Source organism: Salvelinus fontinalis, chromosome 12 (genome assembly GCF_029448725.1).
Source record: "Salvelinus fontinalis isolate EN_2023a chromosome 12, ASM2944872v1, whole genome shotgun sequence".
Taxonomy (NCBI): domain Eukaryota; kingdom Metazoa; phylum Chordata; class Actinopteri; order Salmoniformes; family Salmonidae; genus Salvelinus; species Salvelinus fontinalis.
The window spans coordinates 57605168-57632247 of record NC_074676.1 but is presented as its reverse complement, the minus strand read 5'-3'; the positions used below and the strand labels follow the sequence as shown (position 1 = coordinate 57632247).

The 27080-nt window shown below is 47.6% G+C and overlaps 1 protein-coding gene across 2 annotated transcripts in view; it reads left to right on the top strand.

The window, feature by feature from the left end:
• Window positions 1-27080, top strand: part of LOC129867631 (tyrosine-protein kinase RYK-like) — a 211725-nt gene that overhangs the window by 166113 nt on the left and 18532 nt on the right. For both annotated transcript variants that reach the window (XM_055941157.1, XM_055941154.1), the window contains 2 exons: window positions 5349-5481; window positions 23504-23613. In XM_055941157.1, the coding sequence (XP_055797132.1) occupies window positions 5349-5481; window positions 23504-23613 (243 nt within the window). The remainder of the gene's footprint in view (window positions 1-5348; window positions 5482-23503; window positions 23614-27080) is intronic.

Sequence of the window (27080 nt, the reverse complement as noted above, 5' to 3'; positions counted from 1 at the left end):
ACTCACCCAATGCTCTAACCACTAGGCTACCTGCAGCCCCATTTGTATACTACAAATACACTCACCATAGGCTGGCCCGTAGCTTCCTTGTTTGTTTATTTTGACATGTCATGCATGACCAGACAAGACACACGCAGTCCATACCTTATAGGAAGTCAGTGTCCAGACCTTACAGGAAGTCACTGTGTTATGCAATGATTCCACTGTCTTTCGTCTGTCTGCTCAGCAATGACTGTCATCATCCCACACATTCATTCTAATGCTATTGTCATAACAACCACCTTTGCCCTGTACTGGAAACTATCTTTGACCCTGAGTTCCTACTACTAAAGATGACATTATTATAAAACTGGTAGTTTGGATCCTGGATACTGATTGGTTGAATTTAATAGAATTTATTTGGGTAAAAAAAAAAAAGTTTGAATTTGTTTTAATACATTTTGGAAATATTTATATTTTTTATTAAAACACTTGTTTCCAACGTGGTCTTCGTAACAGCATTCCAGCCGTATCCCACGGCTGAAAGGTAAACAACACAGCTTCCTTGAATTAGGCGCTACCATGGAAACCCGTTGAGAGGGCCATAGGCTTCCCACACTAAAGATCACATACTGTTCTCTTATGTGGTTCCTCGTTCTGTGAAAAAAACGCTGTCTGCCGGTCTACTATGACTGGCACATGTCAAAGAAAAGAACAAGATACACACACACACTACCCACAATGCAGCAGCAGCAGCAGCACACAGAAATAGAATGAAAACAAAAGGGCTTGGCACCTCTAATCCTGGCAATTTGATTGGGAAAACCCATGGGTACACGCTCAATGGCTGCCTGGTATTGTGACGCAATAATGTCCACGGTATTGTAGAACGTTAGTTTAAATGATGTTAAAACTGATGTGACTCATGCAATGGAATGTATTGTTTCTAATCTCTATTGTAGTGTTGCACGGTATACCGGTACCACAGTACCAAAATGTCACGATACTTATGAACATTTAAGTATACCGTAGTACAGTTTATATGATCGTATCGACTTTTTCAGCCCTACCGATCTAAAAAACCTCCTGGCGCCTGCTATAATGATTATAAAGTCAGGTTTGTTGATACGTTCAGTTGAATTTAAGCAACTGCCACTAGTCTCTTGTATGAGCAGGTCCAATCAGATTTACTTCACAATCATGCACATATCAGCTGTGGCAGCTGTAATCAGCCATCTGCATCCCCTACCAGCCCCCCACTCACCTGCTTCTCTCTGCATCCCCTACCAGCCCCCCACTCACCTGCTTCTCTCTGCATCCCCTACCAGCCCTCACTCACCTGCTTCTCTCTGCATCCCCTACCAGACCTCACTCACCTGCTTCTCTCTGCATCCCCTACCAGCCCTCACTCACCTGCTTCTCTCTGCATCCCCTACCAGCCCCCACTCACCTGCTTCTCTCTGCATCCCCTACCAGCCCTCACTCACCTGCATCTCTCTGCATCCCCTACCAGCCCTCACTCACCTGCTTCTCTCTGCATCCCCTACCAGCCCTCACTCACCTGCTTCTCTCTGCATCCCCTACCAGCCCCCACTCACCTGCTTCTCTCTGCATCCCCTACCAGCCCTCACTCACCTGCTTCTCTCTGCATCCCCTACCAGCCCTCACTCACCTGCTTCTCTCTGCATCCCCTACCAGCCCTCACTCACCTGCTTCTCTCTGCATCCCCTACCAGCCCTCACTCACCTGCTTCTCTCTGCATCCCCTACCAGTCCTCACTCACCTGCTTCTCTCTGCATCCCCTACCAGCCCCCACTCACCTGCTTCTCTCTGCATCCCCTACCAGCCCCCACTCACCTGCTTCTCTCTGCATCCCCTACCAGCCCTCACTCACCTGCTTCTCTCTGCATCCCCTACCAGCCCCCACTCACCTGCTTCTCTCTGCATCCCCTACCAGCCCTCACTCACCTGCTTCTCTCTGCATCCCCTACCAGCCCTCACTCACCTGCTTCTCTCTGCATCCCCTACCAGCCCTCACTCACCTGCTTCTCTCTGCATCCCCTACCAGCCCTCACTCACCTGCTTCTCTCTGCATCCCCTACCAGCCCTCACTCACCTGCTTCTCTCTGCATCCCCTACCAGCCCCCACTCACCTGCTTCTCTCTGCATCCCCTACCAGCCCTCACTCACCTGCTTCTCTCTGCGTCCCCTACCAGCCCTCACTCACCTGCTTCTCTCTGCGTCCCCTACCAGCCCCCACTCACCTGCTTTTCTCTGCATCCCCTACCAGCCCCCACTCACCTGCTTCTCTCTGCATCCCCTACCAGCCCTCACTCACCTGCTTCTCTCTGCATCCCCTACCAGCCCCCACTCACCTGCTTCTCTCTGCATCCCCTACCAGCCCTCACTCACCTGCTTCTCTCTGCATCCCCTACCAGCCCCCACTCACCTGCTTCTCTCTGCATCCCCTACCAGCCCCCACTCACCTGCTTCTCTCTGCATCCCCTACCAGCCCCCACTCACCTGCTTCTCTCTGCATCCCCTACCAGCCCCCACTCACCTGCTTCTCTCTGCATCCCCTACCAGCCCCCACTCACCTGCTTCTCTCTGCATCCCCTACCAGCCCCCACTCACCTGCTTCTCTCTGCATCCCCTACCAGCCCCCACTCACCTGCTTCTCTCTGCATCCCCTACCAGCCCCCACTCACCTGCTTCTCTCTGCATCCCCTACCAGCCCCCACTCACCTGCTTCTCTCTGCATCCCCTACCAGCCCCCACTCACCTGCTTCTCTCTGCATCCCCTACCAGCCCCCACTCACCTGCTTCTCTCTGCATCCCCTACCAGCCCCCACTCACCTGCTTCTCTCTGCATCCCCTACCAGCCCCCACTCACCTGCTTCTCTCTGCATCCCCTACCAGCCCCCACTCACCTGCTTCTCTCTGCATCCCCTACCAGCCCCCACTCACCTGCTTCTCTCTGCATCCCCTACCAGCCCCCACTCACCTGCTTCTCTCTGCATCCCCTACCAGCCCCCACTCACCTGCTTCTCTCTGCATCCCCTACCAGCCCCCACTCACCTGCTTCTCTCTTCATCCCCTACCAGCCGTCGCACAGCTAGCGGATGGCTGCTCCAGCATCAGAGGCCAGTTGGAAAGAGGAGGAGATGTAGAGTGTTTAATAGACTAAGTTAGAATCATTAGTAAACACTCCTGCTGTTAGGTCAAGTTTATACACATTAAAATAAAGTGAATTAAAAATAAATTAAAATCCTAAAATGAATGTAGGCATATGTTCTGACAGTCATTTTATTTCCATGATGGTCTTTATTCAGAACAGTCAGTTACACTCGTATCCTATCACCGTCACAGCCCCACGTGTGTGATTCTGTGAAAGCTTTGTCAGTTCCTCCACGCTGGGCCCACGCCTTCCTCCTTACTTTCCTGGGGTCAGGGGGTCACAGTGCTCTCCGAGGAGCTTCCTCCTTAATTTAAATTTAAGAGGCTTTATTGGCATGGGAAACATATGTTTATATTGCAAGTGTAAAGTAGATCATTTTTATTGTTTATTTCACTTTTGTTTATTAACGGTACACATTACACTCACAGAAGTTCCAAAAGAATAAAGACATTTCAAATGTCATATTATGTCTATATACAGTGTTGTAACGATGTACAAATGGTTAAAGTACAAAAGGGAAAATAAATAAGCATAAATATAGGTTGTATTTACGATGGTGTTTGTTCTTCACTGGTTGACCTTTTCTTGTGGCAACAGGTCACATATCTTGCTGCTGTGATGTCACACTGTGGTATGTCACCCAGTAGATATGGGAGTTTATCAAAATTGGATTTGTTTTCAAATTCTTTGTGGGTCTATGTGATCTGAGGGAAATATGTCTCTCTAATATGGTCATACATTTGTCAGGAGGTTAGGAAGTGCAGCTCAGTTTCCACCTCATTTTGTGGGCGGTGTTGCACATAGCCTGTCTTCACTTGAGAGCAAGGTCTGTCTACGGTGGCCTTTCTCAATAGCAAGGCTATGCTCACTCAGTCTACATAGTCAATGATTTCCTTAAGTTTGGGTCAGTCACACAGAAATATCACAACTTACTTTCCCAGAAGTCCCTCCTATGTGACACGTTGTCACGCAAAGTGCTTTACGTTTTAAAACCTCACCGTTCTTCCACAGGATTTAGGCCCAACTCAGCGAAGTTACCGTGTTGAGACACAGGACAAATATTTTCCAGAACTCACTTACATTCTGTATTATTATTATTATTGTTGTTGATATTATTATGTGTTTCTCTGGGGGTGTTGGGAAAGCCAGAAAACACATTTCCACTTGAACCTGGCTCGATAGATTACCGGATTCAACAGGTCTCTCTTCCAAATGTGATGTTTATCTTAATGAGACGCACCTGGATCAATTAAGTGTCCATACATTTTAGTAGTGTGTTATCTCCCCCCCCCCCCCCCCAGTAACACCTGGATCAGTGTCATGTTAGTAGTGTGTTATCTTGCCCCCCCCCCCCAGTAACACCTGGATCAGTGTCATGGTAGTAGTGTGTTATCTTGCCCCCCCCCCCCCCCCAGTAACACCTGGATCAGTGTCATTTTAGTAGTGTGTTATCTTGCCCCCCCCCCCCCGTAACACCTGGATCAATGTCATTTTAGTAGTGTGTTATCTTGCCCCCCCCCCCCCCCCCCCCCCCCCCAGTAACACCTGGATCAGTGTAATTTTAGTAGTGTGTTATCTTGCCCCCCCCCCCCCCCCCCCGTAACACCTGGATCAGTGTAATTTTAGTAGTGTGTTATCTTGCCCCCCCCCCCCAGTAACACCTGGATCAGTGTCATTTTAGTAGTGTGTTATCTTGCCCCCCCCCCCCCTCTCGGATGGTGTGTTATCTTGGCCCCCCCCCCCCAGTAACACCTGGATCAGTGTCATTTTAGTAGTGTGTTATCTTGCCCCCCCCTCCCCCCCCAGTAACACCTGGATCAGTGTCATTTTAGTAGTGTGTTATCTTGCCCCCCCCCCAGTAACACCTGGATCAGTGTCATTTTAGTAGTGTGTTATCTTGCCCCCCCCCCCCCCCCCAGTAACACCTGGATCAGTGTCATTTTAGTAGTGTGTTATCTTGCCCCCCCCCCCCCCCCCCCCCAGTAACACCTGGATCAGTGTCATTTTATTAGTGTGTTATCTTGCCCGCCCCCCCCCCCCCCCCCAGTAACACTTGGATCAGTGTCATTTTAGTAGTGTATCTTGCTCTCTCTCCTATTATCAGTCACCATTGAATACTTCTGCTAGATAGCCTCGTTGATATGTGCAGTATTTTCTCTCCTATTAACCCCCCAGTTGTCTTGTCCTCCAGGAACCTGCTGCCCATCAGTCACGTGTGTACAGAGGAAGGAGAGAGGCCTATGGTACTACTGCCCTATATGAACTGGGGTAACCTCAAACTGTTCCTGAGACAGTGCAAGCTGGCCGAGGCCAACAACCCACAGGTGAGCTCCCAACCCTGGCTCCGGCCTACTGTCATCCTACCATTATCCCAGCCCTGGCTCCGGCCTACTGTCATCCTACCATTATCCCAACCCTGGCTCCGGCCTACTGTCATCCTACCATTATCCCAGCCCTGGCTCCGGCCTACTGTCATCCTACCATTATCCCAGCCCTGGCTCCGGCCTACTGTCATCCTACCATTATCCCAACCCTGGCTCCGGCCTACTGTCATCCTACCATTATCCCAACCCTGGCTCCGGCCTACTGTCATCCTACCATTATCCCAGCCCTGGCTCCGGCCTACTGTCATCCTACCATTATCCCAACCCTGGCTCCGGCCTACTGTCATCCTACCATTATCCCAACCCTGGCTCCGGCCTACTGTCATCCTACCATTATCCCAACCCTGTCTCCGGCTCTACTGTCATCCTACCATTATCCCAACCCTGGCTCTGGCCTACTGTCATCCTACCATTATCCCAACCCTGGCTCCGGCCCTACTGTCATCCTACTATTATCCTAACCCTGGCTACTGTCATCCTACCATTATCCCAACCCTGGCTCCTGCCTACTGTCATCCTACCATTATCCCAACCCTGGCTCCGGCCTACTGTCATCCTACCATTATCCCAACCCTGGCTCCGGCCTACTGTCATCCTACCATTATCCCAGCCCTGGCTCTGTCCTACTGTCATCCTACTATTATCCCAACCCTGGCTCCGGCCTACTGTCATCCTACCATTATCCTAACCCTGTCTCCGGCCTACTGTCATCCTACCATTATCCCAGCCCTGGCTCCGGCCCTACTGTCATCCTACTATTATCCTAACCCTGGCTACTGTCATCTTACCATTATCCCAAACCTGGCTCCGGCCTACTGTCATCATACCATTATCCCAACCCTGGCTCCGGCCTACTGTCATCCTTCCATTATCCTAACCCTGGCTCTGGGCTACTGTCATCCTACCATTATCCTAACCCTGGCTCCTGCCTACTGTCATCCTACCATTATCCCAACCCTGGCTCTGGCCTACTGTCATCCTACCATTATGCCAACCCTGGCTCCGGCCCTACTGTCATCCTACCATTATCCTAAACCTGGCTCCTGCCTACTGTCATCCTACCATTATCGCAACCCTGGCTACTGTCATCCTACCATTATCCCAACCCTGGCTCCGGCTCTACTGTCATCCTACCATTATCCCAGCCCTGGCTCCGGCCCTACTGTCATCCTACCATTATCCCAGCCCTGGCTCCGGCCCTACTGTCATCCTACCATTATCCCAACCCTGGCTCCGGCCTACTGTCATCCTACCATTATCCCAGCCCTGGCTCCGGCCCTACTGTCATCCTACCATTATCCCAACCTTGGCTCCGGCCCTACTGTCATCCTACCATTATCCTAACCCTGGCTCCGGCCCTACTGTCAACCTACCATTATCCCAACCCTGGCTCCGGCCTACTGTCAACTTACCATTATCCCAACCCTGGCTCCGGCCCTACTGTCATCCTACCATTATCCCAACCCTGGCTCCGGTCTACTGTCATCCTACCATTATCCCAACCCTGGCTCCGGCCCTACTGTCATCCTACCATTATCCCAACCCTGGATCTGGCCTACTGTCATCCTACCATTATCCCAACCCTGGCTCCGGCTCTACTTTCATCCTACCATTATCCTAACCCTGGCTCCGGCCTACAGTCATCCTACCATTATCCCAACCCTGGCTCCGGCCTACAGTCGTCCCACCATTGTACTACAATCGTCCCACCATTGTACTACAGTCGTCCCACCATTGCACTACAGTCGTCCCACCATTGCACTACAGTCGTCCCACCAGTGTACTATAGTCGTCCCACCATTGCACTACAGTCGTCCCACCATTGCACTACAGTCGTCCCACCATTGTACTACAGTCGTCCCACCATTGCACTACAGTCGTCCCACCATTGCACTACAGTCGTCCCACCAGTGTACTATAGTCGTCCCACCATTGCACTACAGTCGTCCCACCATTGCACTACAGTCGTCCCACCATTGCACTACAGTCGTCCCACCAGTGTACTATAGTCGTCCCACCATTGCACTACAGTCGTCCCACCATTGCACTACAGTCATATGCACATAAGAAGGTCTGCTCTGGCTATATTGTCATCCATCAGCAGAATAGTGGGGGTAAATCACCTGATAGTTCATGTTACATGTGTGATTTGATATGTGACGCTGATACCCATCGTTTCAGACATGACCTTAACATTTTCCCTTCTAGCATTACAGCTAAACGGTTGCACCTGTCATTTGTCTAGCCCTATAATAGTGTTAACACAGACCAGTAGTTAGGCACCAATTGACACCAACCAATACCCAGGTCTTAAAGTGTTAATGTAGTGTGTTAATGTAGTGTGTTAATGTAGTGTGTAATACGCTGAAGCGCAGGGCAGAGACTGTCTCCTCATGGGAAACAATCACCCCATTTGTGCTTGGTAACTCCAGGGGTCCTTTTAATCCTTTAGCACCAGGCGTCCTCTGATATGCCTGTAATGTAAATCCAAACCGATCAATCAGCCTTGAGTACGACACTCATTCGTCTTTCAAACCAGGAAGACAGAAGCTTTGTTTGAAAACATACCGGATCTTGTGATTTTGAAAATGATAAAAGCTTTCCTTCTCCAATCACAGATGTATTTTTGGGGGTTGGTTCATGACCTCCACCGGCCCTTTGAAGTCCCCATCCGTCCTCTCTATATGTTCTGTAGGATATTGTATTCGGCTGACAGACATTCTCTGTATGTTCTGTAGGATATTGTATTCGGCTGACAGACATTCTCTATATGTTCTGTAGGATATTGTATTCGGCTGACAGACATTCTCTATATGTTCTGTAGGATATTGTATTCGGCTGACAGACGTTCTCTATATGTTCTGTAGGATATTGTATTCGGCTGACAGACATTCTCTGTATGTTCTGTAGGATATTGTATTCGGCTGACAGACATTCTCTATATGTTCTGTAGGATATTGTATTCGGCTGACAGACATTCTCTATATGTTCTGTAGGATATTGTATTCGGCTGACAGACATTCTCTATATGTTCTGTAGGATATTGTATTCGGCTGACAGACATTCTCTATATGTTCTGTAGGATATTGTATTCGGCTGACAGACATTCTCTATATGTTCTGTAGGATATTGTATTCGGCTGACAGACATTCTCTATATGTTCTGTAGGATATTGTATTCGGCTGACAGACATTCTCTGTATGTTCTGTAGGATATTGTATTCGGCTGACAGACATTCTCTATATGTTCTGTAGGATATTGTATTCGGCTGACAGACATTCTCTATATGTTCTGTAGGATATTGTATTCGGCTGACAGACATTCTCTATATGTTCTGTAGGATATTGTATTCGGCTGACAGACATTCTCTATATGTTCTGTAGGATATTGTATTCGGCTGACAGACGTTCTCTATATGTTCTGTAGGATATTGTATTCGGCTGACAGACGTTCTCTATATGTTCTGTAGGATATTGTATTCGGCTGACAGACGTTCTCTATATGTTCTGTAGGATATTGTATTCGGCTGACAGACGTTCTCTATATGTTCTGTAGGATATTGTATTCGGCTGACAGACGTTCTCTATATGTTCTGTAGGATATTGTATTCGGCTGACAGACGTTCTCTATATGTTCTGTAGGATATTGTATTCGGCTGACAGACGTTCTCTATATGTTCTGTAGGATATTGTATTCGGCTGACAGACGTTCTCTATATGTTCTGTAGGATATTGTATTCGGCTGACAGACGTTCTCTATATGTTCTGTAGGATATTGTATTCGGCTGACAGACGTTCTCTATATGTTCTGTAGGATATTGTATTCGGCTGACAGACGTTCTCTATATGTTCTGTAGGATATTGTATTCGGCTGACAGACGTTCTCTATATGTTCTGTAGGATATTGTATTCGGCTGACAGACGTTCTCTATATGTTCTGTAGGATATTGTATTCGGCTGACAGACGTTCTCTATATGTTCTGTAGGATATTGTATTCGGCTGACAGACGTTCTCTATATGTTCTGTAGGATATTGTATTCGGCTGACAGACATTCTCTATATGTTCTGTAGGATATTGTATTCGGCTGACAGACGTTCTCTATATGTTCTGTAGGATATTGTATTCGGCTGACAGACGTTCTCTATATGTTCTGTAGGATATTGTATTCGGCTGACAGACGTTCTCTATATGTTCTGTAGGATATTGTATTCGGCTGACAGACGTTCTCTATATGTTCTGTAGGATATTGTATTCGGCTGACAGACGTTCTCTATATGTTCTTTAGGATATTGTATTCGGCTGACAGACGTTCTCTATATGTTCTGTAGGATATTGTATTCGGCTGACAGACGTTCTCTATATGTTCTGTAGGATATTGTATTCGGCTGACAGACGTTCTCTATATGTTCTGTAGGATATTGTATTCGGCTGACAGACGTTCTCTATATGTTCTATAGGATATTGTATTCGGCTGACAGACGTTCTCTATATGTTCTGTAGGATATTGTATTCGGCTGACAGACGTTCTCTATATGTTCTGTAGGATATTGTATTCGGCTGACAGACGTTCTCTATATGTTCTGTAGGATATTGTATTCGGCTGACAGACGTTCTCTATATGTTCTGTAGGATATTGTATTCGGCTGACAGACGTTCTCTATATGTTCTGTAGGATATTGTATTCGGCTGACAGACATTCTCTATATGTTCTGTAGGATATTGTATTCGGCTGACAGACATTCTCTATATGTTCTGTAGGATATTGTATTCGGCTGACAGACATTCTCTGTATGTTCTGTAGGATATTGTATTCGGCTGACAGACATTCTCTGTATGTTCTGTAGGATATTGTATTCGGCTGACAGACATTCTCTATATGTTCTGTAGGATATTGTATTCGGCTGACAGACGTTCTCTATATGTTCTGTAGGATATTGTATTCGGCTGACAGACGTTCTCTATATGTTCTGTAGGATATTGTATTCGGCTGACAGACGTTCTCTATATGTTCTGTAGGATATTGTATTCGGCTGACAGACGTTCTCTATATGTTCTGTAGGATATTGTATTCGGCTGACAGACGTTCTCTATATGTTCTGTAGGATATTGTATTCGGCTGACAGACGTTCTCTATATGTTCTGTAGGATATTGTATTCGGCTGACAGACGTTCTCTATATGTTCTGTAGGATATTGTATTCGGCTGACAGACGTTCTCTATATGTTCTGTAGGATATTGTATTCGGCTGACAGACGTTCTCTATATGTTCTGTAGGATATTGTATTCGGCTGACAGACGTTCTCTATATGTTCTGTAGGATATTGTATTCGGCTGACAGACGTTCTCTATATGTTCTGTAGGATATTGTATTCGGCTGACAGACGTTCTCTATATGTTCTGTAGGATATTGTATTCGGCTGACAGACGTTCTCTATATGTTCTGTAGGATATTGTATTCGGCTGACAGACGTTCTCTATATGTTCTGTAGGATATTGTATTCGGCTGACAGACGTTCTCTATATGTTCTGTAGGATATTGTATTCGGCTGACAGACGTTCTCTATATGTTCTGTAGGATATTGTATTCGGCTGACAGACGTTCTCTATATGTTCTGTAGGATATTGTATTCGGCTGACAGACGTTCTCTATATGTTCTGTAGGATATTGTATTCGGCTGACAGACGTTCTCTATATGTTCTGTAGGATATTGTATTCGGCTGACAGACGTTCTCTATATGTTCTGTAGGATATTGTATTCGGCTGACAGACGTTCTCTATATGTTCTGTAGGATATTGTATTCGGCTGACAGACATTCTCTATATGTTCTGTAGGATATTGTATTCGGCTGACAGACATTCTCTATATGTTCTGTAGGATATTGTATTCGGCTGACAGACGTTCTCTATATGTTCTGTAGGATATTGTATTCGGCTGACAGACATTCTCTATATGTTCTGTAGGATATTGTATTCGGCTGACAGACATTCTCTATATGTTCTGTAGGATATTGTATTCGGCTGACAGACGTTCTCTATATGTTCTGTAGGATATTGTATTCGGCTGACAGACGTTCTCTATATGTTCTGTAGGATATTGTATTCGGCTGACAGACGTTCTCTATATGTTCTGTAGGATATTGTATTCGGCTGACAGACGTTCTCTGTATGTTCTGTAGGATATTGTATTCGGCTGACAGACGTTCTCTGTATGTTCTGTAGGATATTGTATTCGGCTGACAGACGTTCTCTATATGTTCTGTAGGATATTGTATTCGGCTGACAGACGTTCTCTATATGTTCTGTAGGATATTGTATTCGGCTGACAGACGTTCTCTATATGTTCTGTAGGATATTGTATTCGGCTGACAGACGTTCTCTATATGTTCTGTAGGATATTGTATTCGGCTGACAGACGTTCTCTATATGTTCTGTAGGATATTGTATTCGGCTGACAGACGTTCTCTATATGTTCTGTAGGATATTGTATTCGGCTGACAGACGTTCTCTATATGTTCTGTAGGATATTGTATTCGGCTGACAGACGTTCTCTATATGTTCTGTAGGATATTGTATTCGGCTGACAGACGTTCTCTATATGTTCTGTAGGATATTGTATTCGGCTGACAGACGTTCTCATAAAGGCTGTTTTCCCCTGATGCTGTCGTTATAAACATGAAGACAAAACACTGAGCGGACAAAACATTAGGAACACCTGCTCTTTCCTTTGACATAGACTGACCAGGTGAATCCAGGTGAAAGCTATGATCCCTTATTGATGTCACTTGTTAAATCCACTTCAATCAGTGTAGATGAAGGGGAGGAGACGTGATTAAAGAAGGATTTTTAAGCCTAGAGACAATTGAGACGTGGATTGTGTGCCATTCAGAGGGTGAACGGGCAAGACTAAAGATTGAAGTGCCTTTGAACAGGGTATGGTAGTAGGTGCCAGGTGCACCAGTTTGTGTCAAGAACTGCAATGCTGCTGGGTTTTCACACTCAAGTTTCCCATGTGTATCAAGGATGGTCCATCACCCAAAGGACATCCAGCCAACTTGACACAACTGTGGGAAGCATTGGAGTCAACATGGACCAACATCCCTGTGGAACGCTTTCAACACCTTGTAGAGTCCCTGCCCCGACGAATTGAGGCGGTTCTGAGGGCAAAAGGGGGGTCTATATTAGGAAGTAGTTCCTAATTTGTTGTACACTCAGTGTATAATACAATACACTCACCATAGGCTGGCCCCTAGCTTCCTTGTTTGTTTATTTTTGCATGTCACGCAGGAAAGTCGGTGTTCATACCTGACAGGAAAGTCGGTGTCCATACCTGACAGGAAAGTCGGTGTCCATACCTGACAGGAAAGTCGGTGTCCATACCTGACAGGAAAGTCGGTGTCCATACCTGACAGGAAAGTCGGTGTCCATACCTGACAGGAAAGTCGGTGTCCATACCTGACAGGAAAGTCGGTGTCCATACCTGACAGGAAAGTCGGTGTCCATACCTGACAGGAAAGTCGGTGTCCATACCTGACAGGAAAGTCGGTGTCCATACCTGACAGGAAAGTCGGTGTCCATACCTGACAGGAAAGTCGGTGTCCATACCTGACAGGAAAGTCGGTGTCCATACCTGACAGGAAAGTCGGTGTCCATACCTGACAGGAAAGTCGGTGTCCATACCTGACAGGAAAGTCGGTGTCCATACCTGACAGGAAAGTCGGTGTCCATACCTGACAGGAAAGTCGGTGTCCATACCTGACAGGAAAGTCGGTGTCCATACCTGACAGGAAAGTCGGTGTCCATACCTGACAGGAAAGTCGGTGTCCATACCTGACAGGAAAGTCGGTGTCCATACCTGACAGGAAAGTCGGTGTCCATACCTGACAGGAAAGTCGGTGTCCATACCTGACAGGAAAGTCGGTGTCCATACCTGACAGGAAAGTCGGTGTCCATACCTGACAGGAAAGTCGGTGTCCATACCTGACAGGAAAGTCGGTGTCCATACCTGACAGGAAAGTCGGTGTCCATACCTGACAGGAAAGTCGGTGTCCATACCTGACAGGAAAGTCGGTGTCCATACCTGACAGGAAAGTCGGTGTCCATACCTGACAGGAAAGTCGGTGTCCATACCTGACAGGAAAGTCGGTGTCCATACCTGACAGGAAAGTCGGTGTCCATACCTGACAGGAAAGTCGGTGTCCATACCTGACAGGAAAGTCGGTGTCCATACCTGACAGGAAAGTCGGTGTCCATACCTGACAGGAAAGTCGGTGTCCATACCTGACAGGAAAGTCGGTGTCCATACCTGACAGGAAAGTCGGTGTCCATACCTGACAGGAAAGTCGGTGTCCATACCTGACAGGAAAGTCGGTGTCCATACCTGACAGGAAAGTCGGTGTCCATACCTGACAGGAAAGTCGGTGTCCATACCTGACAGGAAAGTCGGTGTCCATACCTGACAGGAAAGTCGGTGTCCATACCTGACAGGAAAGTCGGTGTCCATACCTGACAGGAAAGTCGGTGTCCATACCTGACAGGAAAGTCGGTGTCCATACCTGACAGGAAAGTCGGTGTCCATACCTGACAGGAAAGTCGGTGTCCATACCTGACAGGAAAGTCGGTGTCCATACCTGACAGGAAAGTCGGTGTCCATACCTGACAGGAAAGTCGGTGTCCATACCTGACAGGAAAGTCGGTGTCCATACCTGACAGGAAAGTCAGTGTCCATACCTGACAGGAAAGTCAGTGTCCATACCTGACAGGAAAGTCAGTGTCCATACCTGACAGGAAAGTCAGTGTCCATACCTGACAGGAAAGTCAGTGTCCATACCTGACAGGAAAGTCAGTGTCCATACCTGACAGGAAAGTCAGTGTCCATACCTGACAGGAAAGTCAGTGTCCATACCTTACAGGAAGTCAGTGTCCATACCTTACAGGAAGTCAGTGTCCATACCTTACAGGAAGTCAGTGTCCATACCTTACAGGAAGTCAGTGTCCATACCTTACAGGAAGTCAGTGTCCATACCTTACAGGAAGTCAGTGTCCATACCTTACAGGAAGTCAGTGTCCATACCTTACAGGAAGTCAGTGTCCATACCTTACAGGAAGTCAGTGTCCATACCTTACAGGAAGTCAGTGTCCATACCTTACAGGAAGTCAGTGTGTACGCTGTGTATATCATAGGTATACTGAAGCTACACCCCAAGTAGCACACTTTCCTATATAGTGCACTACTTTAGACCAGATTTTGATATACTTTTTTCAACAGGAAAGTTATATATAGATTTTTTTTTTTTACGCTTCGGACATCTTTTAATAAAAAATCTGAAACCGGTGCCAAACGGTACGGCTAAAAGCCTTTTTGTCCCAGGTTTGAGCCAGAGACGGATGTCCAGGTTGAAGCTTCCTGACTTCTTGTGGTTTAACGATGCTTCAACGTTGCCAGGCAGTTAATACGAGTTGAGTCACGCTGCCAGATCACAGCACATCAAACTGCTGTAAATGTCTTTCTGCTGTCGGAGCGTCCAGGGCCCACAATGATCATCAAAGACCTGATGGTGTACATCAACAGTAAGAGGCATGCTCCTGCACGAGCTAGTCTTTCTCTGCAGGGTATTAACCTGTTTGGGCTGCAGCCCGACACCGGTACACCTATGACAACATCCAGCTCAAGTGCAGGGTGCGAAATTCAAAATATATATTTTTTTAATATTTTACTTTCACACATTAACAAGTCCAAGACACCAGATGAAAGGTGCACATCTTGTGAATCAAGCCAATATGTCCAATTTTTTAAATGTTTTACAGGGAAGACACAATATGTAAATCTATTAGCTAACCACGTTAGCAAAAGAAACCACTATTCTTACTCCATCAGTTTTTGACTCCATCAGTAGCTATCACAAATTCGGCCAAATAAAGATAAAAAATAGCCACTAACCAAGAAACAACCTCATCAGATGACAGTCTGATAACATATTTATTGTATAGCATATGTTTTTTTCGAAAAATGTGCATATTTCAGGTATAAATCATAGTTTACTTTGCAGCTACATTCAGAAATTGCACCGAAAGCAGCCATAATATTTACAGACACCAACGTCAAATAACTAATTACTCATCATAAAACATTTCTGAAAAATACATAGTGTACAGTAAATGAAAAACAGGCATCTTGTGATTCCAGACAATATTTCCGATTTTTTAAGTGTTTTACAGCGAAAATAAAATGTTGCGTTATATTAGCTTAGCTTAGCACAATAGAAACACTTGGGCGCCGGCGACTACGACAGATATATGAAATAACATCATAAATTGGGTCTTACTTTTGCTGATCTTTCATCAGAATGTTGAACAAGGTGTCCTTTGTCCAGATGAGTCGTTGTTTGGATTCAGAATGGCAACTTTCTCTCTCCATTTAGCAAGCGTGCTAGCCGGGTTGCACAGATCTCTCCATGTAAACAAACGGAAGAGAACGGAACACGGCAAAACTCCCGAAAAAATTTTAAGAATCTGATGAAACTATATTGAAAAAACATACGTTACGATGATATGGTGACATGTATCAAATAAAATCAAAGCCGGAAATAATATTCGCCTATAACGTCAGCAAAACAAAAGGCAACCCCACTGTCCAAATTGCGTTCTTCAGATTACCGGAAGTTGGGTACACGTCATTCCAAGAGGGTTTATTCCATCCCAGATTGAGATAATCACCTCCTTTCTTCTCTCACAGCCTTCTTGACACCCAGAGGAAGGCGTATGAAGTGTACGTAGACTCTTACGTGTCATGCCCATTTATAGGCATGAAGAGGAAGAGAGCCTCGATTTCAGACTTTGAACTTCCGGGTCAGGAAAAGTGCTGCAGAATGAGTTCTGTTTCACTCAGAGAAATAATTCAAACGGTTTTAGAAACTAGAGTGTTTTCCATCCAATAGTAATAATAATATGCATATTGTACGAGCAACAATTGAGTACGACGCCGTTTGAAATGGACACATTTTATCAGGCTACTCAATACTACCCATGGAGCCATAACACACACCCCTCTCTGCAGGGTATTAACACACACCTCTCTGCAGGGTATTAACACACACCCCTCTCTGCAGGGTATTAACACACACCTCTCTGCAGGGTATTAACACACACACCCCTCTCTGCAGGGTATTAACACACACCTCTCTGCAGGGTATTAACACACACACCCCTCTCTGCAGGGTTTTAACACACACACACCTCTCTGCAGGGTATTAACACACACACGCACCTCTCTGCAGGGTATTAATACACACACACCTCTCTGCAGGGTATTAACACACACACGCACCTCTCTGCAGGGTATTAACACACACACCCCTCTCTGCAGGGTATTAACACACACACCCCTCTCTGCAGGGTATTAACACACACACCCCTCTCTGCAGGGTATTAACACACACACACCCCTCTCTGCAGGGTATTAACACACACACACCCCTCTCTGCAGGGTATTAACACACACACCCCTCTCTGCAGGGTATTAACACACACCCCTCTCTGCAGGGTATTAACACACACCCCTCTCTGCAGGGTATTAACACACACCCCTCTCTGCAGGGTATTAACACACACCCCTCTCTGCAGGGTATTAACACACCCCTCTATGCAGGGTATTAACACACACCCCTCTATGCAGGGTATTAACACACACCCCTCTCTGCAGGGTATTAACACACACCTCTCTGCAGGGTATTAACACACACCTCTCTGCAGGGTATTAACACACACACCCCTCTCTGCAGGGTATTAACACACACACCCCTCTCTGCAGGGTATTAACACACACACCCCTCTCTGCAGGGTATTAACACACACACCCCTCTCTGCAGGGTATTAACACACACACCCCTCTCTGCAGGGTATTAACACACACACCCCTCTCTGCAGGGTATTAACACACACACCCCTCTCTGCAGGGTATTAACACACCCCTCTCTGCAGGGTATTAACACACCCCTCTCTGCAGGGTATTAACACACCCCTCTCTGCAGGGTATTAACACACACCTCTCTGCAGGGTATTAACACACACACCCCTCTCTGCAGGGTATTAACACACACCCCTCTCTGCAGAGTATTAATACACACACCCCTCTCTGCAGAGTATTAACACCCACCCCTCTCTGCAGAGTATTAACACACACCCCTCTCTGCAGGGTATTAACACACACCCCTCTCTGCAGAGTATTAATACACACCCCTCTCTGCAGGGTATTAACACACACACCCCTCTCTGCAGGGTATTAACACACACCCCTCTCTGCAGGGTATTAACACACACACCCCTCTCTGCAGGGTATTAACACACACCCCTCTCTGCAGGGTATTAACACACACACCCCTCTCTGCAGAGTATTAACACCCACCCCTCTCTGCAGAGTATTAATACACACCCCTCTCTGCAGGGTATTAACACACACCCCTCTCTGCAGGGTATTAACACACACACACCCCTCTCTGCAGGGTATTAACACACACGCACCTCTCTGCAGGGTATTAACACACACCCCTCTCTGCAGGGTATTAACACACACACCCCTCTCTGCAGGGTATTAACACACACACCCCTCTCTGCAGGGTATTAACACACACACACCCCTCTCTGCAGGGTATTAACACACACCCCTCTCTGCAGGGTATTAACACACACACACCCCTCTCTGCAGGGTATTAACACACACCCCTCTCTGCAGGGTATTAACACACACCCCTCTCTGCAGGGTATTAACACACACACCCCTCTCTGCAGGGTATTAACACACACACCCCTCTCTGCAGGGTAATAACACACACACCCCTCTCTGCAGGGTATTAACACACACACACCCCTCTCTGCAGGGTATTAACACACACCCCTCTCTGCAGGGTATTAACACACACACACCCCTCTCTGCAGGGTATTAACACACACACCCCTCTCTGCAGGGTATTAATACACACCCCTCTCTGCAGGGTATTAACACACACACCCCTCTCTGCAGGGTATTAACACACACACACCCCTCTCTGCAGGGTATTAACACACACACCCCTCTCTGCAGGGTATTAACACACACACACCCCTCTCTGCAGGGTATTAACACACACCCCTCTCTGCAGGGTATTAACACACACCCCTCTCTGCAGGGTATTAACACACACCCCTCTCTGCAGGGTATTAACACACACACACCCCTCTCTGCAGGGTATTAACACACACACCCCTCTCTGCAGGGTATTAACACACACACACCCCTCTCTGCAGGGTATTAACACACACCCCTCTCTGCAGGGTATTAACACACACCCCTCTCTGCAGGGTATTAACACACACACACCCCTCTCTGCAGGGTATTAACACACACACACCCCTCTCTGCAGGGTATTAACACACACACACCCCTCTCTGCAGGGTATTAACACACACACACCCCTCTCTGCAGGGTATTAACACACACACCCCTCTCTGCAGGGTATTAACACACACCCCTCTCTGCAGGGTATTAACACACACCCCTCTCTGCAGGGTATTAACACACACACCCCTCTCTGCAGGGTATTAACACACACCCCTCTCTGCAGGGTAATAACACACACACCCCTCTCTGCAGGGTATTAACACACACACACCCCTCTGCAGGGTATTAATACACACACCCCTCTCTGCAGGGTATTAACACACACCCCTCTCTGCAGGGTATTAACACACACACCCCTCTCTGCAGGGTATTAATACACACACCCCTCTCTGCAGGGTATTAACACACACCCCTCTCTGCAGGGTATTAACACACACCCCTCTCTGCAGGGTATTAACACACACACGCCCCTCTCTGCAGGGTATTAACACACACCCCTCTCTGCAGGGTAATAACACACACACCCCTCTCTGCAGGGTATTAACACACACACACACCTCTCTGCAGGGTATTAACACACACCCCTCTCTGCAGGGTATTAACACACACCCCTCTCTGCAGGGTATTAACACACACCCCTCTCTGCAGGGTAATAACACACACACCCCTCTCTGCAGGGTATTAACACACACACCCCTCTCTGCAGGGTATTAACACACACACCCCTCTCTGCAGGGTATTAACACACACACCCCTCTCTGCAGGGTATTAACACACACACCCCTCTCTGCAGGGTATTAACACACCCCTCTCTGCAGGGTATTAACACACCCCTCTCTGCAGGGTATTAACACACACCTCTCTGCAGGGTATTAACACACACACCCCTCTCTGCAGGGTATTAACACCCCCCCCCCTCTCTGCAGGGTATTAACACACACACCCCTCTCTGCAGGGTATTAACACACACACCCCTCTCTGCAGGGTATTAACACACACCCCTCTCTGCAGGGTATTAACACACACCCCTCTGCAGGGTATTAACACACACCCCTCTGCAGGGTATTAACACACACCCCTCTGCAGGGTATTAACACACACCCCTCTCTGCAGGGTATTAACACACACCCCTCTGCAGGGTATTAACACACACCTCTCTGCAGGGTATTAACACACACCCCTCTCTGCAGGGTATTAACACACACCCCTCTGCAGGGTATTAACACACACACACCCCTCTCTGCAGGGTATTAACACACACACCCCTCTCTGCAGGGTATTAACACACACCCCTCTCTGCAGGGTAATAACACACACACCCCTCTCTGCAGGGTATTAACACACACACACCCCTCTCTGCAGGGTATTAACACACACCCCTCTCTGCAGGGTATTAACACACACACCCCTCTGCAGGGTATTAACACACACACCCCTCTCTGCAGGGTATTAACACACACACCCCTCTCTGCAGGGTATTAACACACACACCCCTCTGCAGGGTATTAACACACACACCCCTCTCTGCAGGGTATTAACACACACCCCTCTCTGCAGGGTATTAACACACACACCCCTCTCTGCAGGGTATTAACACACCCCTCTCTGCAGGGTATTAACACACACACACCCCTCTCTGCAGGGTATTAACACACACACACCCCTCTCTGCAGGGTATTAACACACACCCCTCTCTGCAGGGTATTAACACACACCCCTCTGCAGGGTATTAACACACACACACCCCTCTCTGCAGGGTATTAACACACACACCCCTCTCTGCAGGGTATTAACACACACACCCCTCTCTGCAGGGTATTAACACACACCCCTCTCTGCAGGGTATTAACACACACACGCCCCTCTCTGCAGGGTATTAACACACACCCCTCTCTGCAGGGTAATAACACACACACCCCTCTCTGCAGGGTATTAACACACACACACACCTCTCTGCAGGGTATTAACACACACCCCTCTCTGCAGGGTATTAACACACACCCCTCTCTGCAGGGTAATAACACACACACCCCTCTCTGCAGGGTATTAACAGCTTGTCGTCTGCAGCTGTCTATTCTTTTTCTAAGTGAACCACGAGATGTTTATGTACATAGAGATCCGCTATGCTAAGCTACAGTAATTAGCCCTGATCTGCTGTTAATGTACACACCGCTATGCTAAGCTACAGTAATTAGCCCTGATCTGCTGTTAATGTACACACCGCTAGGCTAAGCTACAGTAGTTATTCCAGATCTGCTGTTAATGTACACACCGCTAGGCTAAGCTACAGTAATTAGTCCTGATCTGCTGTTAATGTACACACCGCTAGGCTAAGCTACAGTAATTAGCCCTGATCTGCTGTTAATGTACACACCGCTAGGCTAAGCTACAGTAATTAGTCCTGATCTGCTGTTAATGTACACACCGCTAGGCTAAGCTACAGTAATTAGCCCTGATCTGCTGTGAATGTACACACCGCTAGGCTAAGCTACAGTAATTAGCCCTGATCTGCTGTTAATGTACACACCGCTAGGCTAAGCTACAGTAATTAGTCCAGATCTGCTGTTAATGTACACACCGCTAGGCTAAGCTACAGTAATTAGCCCTGATCTGCTGTTAATGTACACACCGCAAGGCTAAGCTACAGTAATTAGCCCTGATCTGCTGTTAATGTACACACCTTGGGAGTGGTTTAATCTCTGTAGGAGTGGTGGTTTAATCTCTGTAGGAGGGGTGGTTTAATCTCTGTAGGAGGGGTGGTTTAATCTCTGTAGGAGGGGTGGTTTAATCTCTGTGGGAGTGGTTTAATCTCTGTAGGAGGGGTGGTTTAATCTCTGTAGGAGTGGTGGTTTAATCTCTGTAGGAGTGGTGGTTTAATCTCTGTAGGAGGGGTGGTTTAATCTCTGTAGGAGGGGTGGTTTAATCTCTGTAGGAGGGGTGGTTTAATCTCTGTAGGAGGGGTGGTTTAATCTCTGTGGGAGTGGTTTAATCTCAGTAGGAGGGGTGGTTTAATCTCTGTAGGAGGGGTGGTTTAATCTCTGTAGGAGGGGTGGTTTAATCTCTGTAGGAGGGGTGGTTTAATCTCTGTAGGAGGGGTGGATTAATCTCTGTAGGAGGGGTGGTTTAATCTCTGTAGGAGGGGTGGTTTAATCTCTGTAGGAGGGGTGGATTAATCTCTGTAGGAGGGGTGGTTTAATCTCTGTAGGAGGGGTGGTTTAATCTCAGTAGGAGGGGTGGTTTAATCTCTGTAGGAGGGGTGGTTTAATCTCTGTAGGAGGGGTGGTTTAATCTCTGTGGGAGTGGTTTAATCTCAGTAGGAGGGGTGGTTTAATCTCTGTAGGAGGGGTGGTTTAATCTCTGTAGGAGGGGTGGTTTAATCTCTGTAGGAGGGGTGGTTTAATCTCTGTAGGAGGGGTGGTTTAATCTCTGTAGGAGGGGTGGTTTAATCTCTGTATGAGGGGTGGTTTAATCTCTGTAGGAGGGGTGGTTTAATCTCTGTAGGAGGGGTGGTTTAATCTCTGTAGGAGGGGTGGTTTAATCTCTGTAGGAGTGGTGGTTTAATCTCTGTAGGAGGGGTGGTTTAATCTGTAGGAGGGGTGGTTTAATCTCAGTAGGAGGGGTGGTTTAATCTCTGTAGGAGGGGTGGTTTAATCTCTGTAGGAGTGGTGGTTTAATCTCTGTAGGAGGGGTGGTTTAATCTCTGTAGGAGGGGTGGTTTAATCTCTGTAGGAGGGGTGGTTTAATCTCTGTAGGAGGGGTGGTTTAATCTCTGTGGGAGTGGTGGTTTAATCTCTGTAGGAGGGGTGGTTTAATCTCAGTGTGGTGGAATTGTAATGATTTAAAAGCTCACCAACGAGGCTAGTCCTCTGAATATCCACTTTTGGGTTCTCTTTCTCTCTCTCATCCATATACTTACATGTACATTTTCTCATTCACCCCTTTAGATTTGTGTGTATTCGGTAGTTGTTGGGGTATTGTTAGATTACTTGTTAGATATTACTGCACTGTCGGGAACTAGAAGCACAAGCATTTCGCTACACTCGCATTACTCTCTAGAGACAGCAGGAGCGGTAGAGATACTCTGAATGATCGGCTATGAAAAGCCAACTGACATTTACTCCTGAGGTGCTGACTTGCTGCACCCTCGACAACTACTGTGATTATTATTATCTGACCCTGCTGGTCATTTATGAACATTTGAACATCTTGGCCATGTTCTGTTATAATCTCCACCCGGCACAGCCAGAAGAGGACTGGCCACCCCTCATAGCCTGCTTCCTCTCTAGGTTTCTTCCTAGGTATTGGCCTTTCTAGGGAGTTTTTCCTAGCCACCGTGCTTCTACACCTGCATTGCTTGCTGTTTGGGGTTTTAGGCTGGGTTTCTGTACAGCACTTTGAGATATCAACTGATGTACGAAGGGCTATATAAATACATTTGATTTGATTAAAATCTGCTAACCATGTGTATGTGACAAATAAAATGTGATTTGTCTTTCTCTCGGTGTCTCTCGCTCTCCATCTATCGATATATATATATATATATATATATAAAATATATATGTGCTTATTTTCTCTCCTCCCTCTCTAGGCCATCTCCCAGCAGGACTTAGTCCACATGGCGATCCAGATCGCATGCGGGATGAGCTACCTGGCCAGGAGAGAGGTCATCCACAAAGACCTGGCCTCCAGGAACTGTGTGTAAGTATCTCTTGGGTTACCGCTAATATACCTTTTATAAAACCTACAGAAAGTATTGTATTTTATTGAGTGTTGATGGATTTGTATATTCTGCGAAGAGTTCCACCCAAACGTTTTAATTTAGTTCCATTTATTCATTATGAAAATTGCGTTCCTGGTTCTAGATCAATAAGACGCTTACAATTTATACAGTACCAGTCAAAAGTTTGGACACAGCTACTCATACAAGGGTTTTTCTATTATTTTTACTATTTTCTACATTGTAGAATAATAGTGAAGACATCAAAACTATGAAATAACACATATGGAATCATGTAGTAACCAAAAAAAAATGTTAAACCAATCCAATTGAAGTGGAGGGGTGATGATCAGGACCAGGTGTGCAGATAGCTGATGGAATACAGGTGCAGGTACTCAGAGATCTTCCAACAAGCTACGTCGCCCGGCAACCAGACAGGGTGCGTTCCAGGACACCGGAAAAAACACTCCAGGACAGAACACAGGCAAAAACAGACTCAGGAAGCGGGATTCGTGACAGTACCCCCCCTCCGACGAACGCCACTGGGCGTACTACCCGGAGCTCCAGGGTGAAGGGGGTAGAAGTCACGAAGCAGGTCAGCATCAAGGATCTGACGCCGAGGAATTCAACTCCTCTCCTCTGGACCATATCCTTCCCAATCCACGAGATACTGGAACCCTCGACCCCGCCGTCTGGACTCCATGATGCGGCGCACCGTGTAGGCAGGACCACCTCCGATCATCCGGGGGGGGGGGGGGAGGACGAGGAGGAGGGAGCAACAGAGGACTGAGGAGAACCGGCTTGAGGCAGGAGACATGAAAGGTGGGGTGTACTCTAAGTGTTGCAGGCAACTTGAGTCGAACCACAACAGGATTAATGATTCTCTCCACCACAAACGGACCAATGAACTTCGGTGACAGTTTCTTCGACTCAGTCCGTAGAGGAAGATCCCGTGTAGCCAACCAAACCTTATCTCTGACGGTATAAGCGGGGGCAGGAATGCGGCGACGATTCGCCTGGATCTGATACCGGTCAGAAACTCTGAGGGCTTTCCTGGCCCGATGCCAGGTCCGGTGGCAACGACGAATGTGGGCCTGGACAGAGGGAACCGAGAGATCCCTCTCCTGAGAAGGAAACAAGGGAGGTTGGTAACCATACAGGCACTGGAAGGGAGACATCCCAGTTGCAGATGAAGGGAGAGTATTATGGGCATACTCGACCCAGGGTAACTGAGAGGACCAAGAGGTGGGATCAGAGGAGACAAAACAGCGCAGCGTGGACTCCATCTTCTGGTTGGCTCTCTCCGCCTGACCATTAGATTGGGGGTGAAAACCAGATGTGAGACTGACTGTAGCTCCAATGGCCAAACAGAAAGATCTCCAGACAGCAGAGGTAAACTGAGGACCACGGTCAGAAACAATGTCACTGGGCAATCCGTGGACCCTGAAAACCTCCCTAACAAGGATCTCGGACGTCTCAGTGGCAGATGGAAGCTTGGAGATGGGGACAAAGTGAGCGAACTTGTTGAATCTGTCCACAATGGTCAGAATGACCGTGTTCCCAACAGAAGAGGGCAACCCTGTGACAAAGTCCAGGGCCAGATGCGACCAAGGTCGCCGGGGAATAGGTAGGGGGTGAAGAAGCCCAGAGCTGGGCCGATTGGTACTCTTATTCTGCGCACAAACAGGACAAGCGGCAACAAACCTCCGGGTATCTTCTCCCATGGCTGGCCACCAAAATCGTCTGCGCATTAGCGCCATAGTCCGGGCAACGCCAGGGTGACAAGCTATTTTGCTGGCGTGGGACCACTGAAGGACATCAGAACGGACCGACTCAGGCACGAACAACCGACCGGGTGGACCGTTACCGGGGCCGGGCTGCGTCCGAAGGGCCGCCATCACATCCTCCTCAATCCTCCATGTAACGGCTCCCACGACAAGGTTCTGGGGAATAATCGTCTCAGTCTTGGCCCCACTCTCCTCCGTCTTGGAGAATATCCGGGACAAGGCGTCCGCCTTGCCGTTCTTCGACCCAGGTCGGAACGTCAGGGAAAAATTGAAGCGTCCAAAAAACAAAGCCCACCTGGCCTGACGGGAGTTGAGACGTTTAGCCGATTGCACGTAAGCCAGATTCTTGTGGTCAGTCCAGACCACAAACGGTTGCTCCGCTCCCTCCAACCAGTGACGCCACTCCTCCAAGGCAAGCTTCACAGCGAGAAGCTCCCGGTTACCCACATCATAGTTTCTCTCAGCTGGTGAAAGACGACAAGAGTAGAAGGCGCAGGGATGGAGTTTACCGTCAGTGGAGCTACGCTGGGACAGGATGGCGCCCACCTCCACATCAGATGCGTCCACCTCAACAACAAACTGACGGGAGTGTCAGGTTGAGAGAGAATCGGGGCGTTGGTGAATCGGCTCTTCAAGTTCAGAAATGCTCGTTCTGCCTCAGGAGTCCAACAGAAAGTTCTGGTGCAAGATGTCAGAGCAGTTAAAGGGGCGGCCACCCGGCTGTAATCATGGATAAACCTCCGATAGAAGTTCGCAAATCCCAGGAATCTCTGGAGCTGCAATCTCGTACCGGGCCGGGCCCAATCCCGAACCGCCCGAACCTTCTCTTGGTCCATCTTGATCTCACCCCTGGAGATGATGTACCCGAGGAAGGATGTAGTGTGGGCGTGAAAATCACACTTCTCTGCCTTCACAAACAGACGGTTCTCCAATAACCGCTGCAGGACTTGCTTAACATGCTGGATGTGGCTGGAAAGCTCCTTGGAGAAAATAAGGATGTCATCCAGGTAAACGAACACAAACAGACCGATCATATCCCTCAGCACGTCATTCACCAAACTTTGGAACACTGCTGGAGCGTTGGAAAGTCCAAACGGCATCACCTGGTACTCGATATGTCCCATTGAACCCAGTCAACCACTCGTCCCCCTCTTTGATCCGAACCAGATGATACGCATTGCGTATATCAAGCTTCGTAAACACAGTAGCACCCTGTAAAGAGTCGAAAGCGGAGCTCATCAAGGGCAGGGTGAAAGGCAGCTCCAGGGAACAGATTAATCGCACAATCATAAGGTCGGTGGGGAGGAAGTGACTGAGCCTTCTGCTTACTGAACACCTCACCCAACTCGTGATATGTTTCAGGAACCAGGGACAAATCAGGAGGAGCAGACTCACTGACCCGACTGGAGACAGCAGGAGAACAGGCAGTCCTGAGGCAGTTAGCATGGCACTCAATGCTCCAACTAGTTACCTTTCCAGTCACCCAATCGAACGAGGGATTGTGTTCTCTTAGCCAGGGGTATCCAAGAACCAGAGGAACATGGGGGGAAGGCAAAATGAAAAAAGAAATAACCTCTGAATGATTCCCCGACAACAACATCTTAACCGGTTCAGTCCTTATAGTGATCCGTGCCAGACTACTGCCGTTCAGAGTGGTTGCT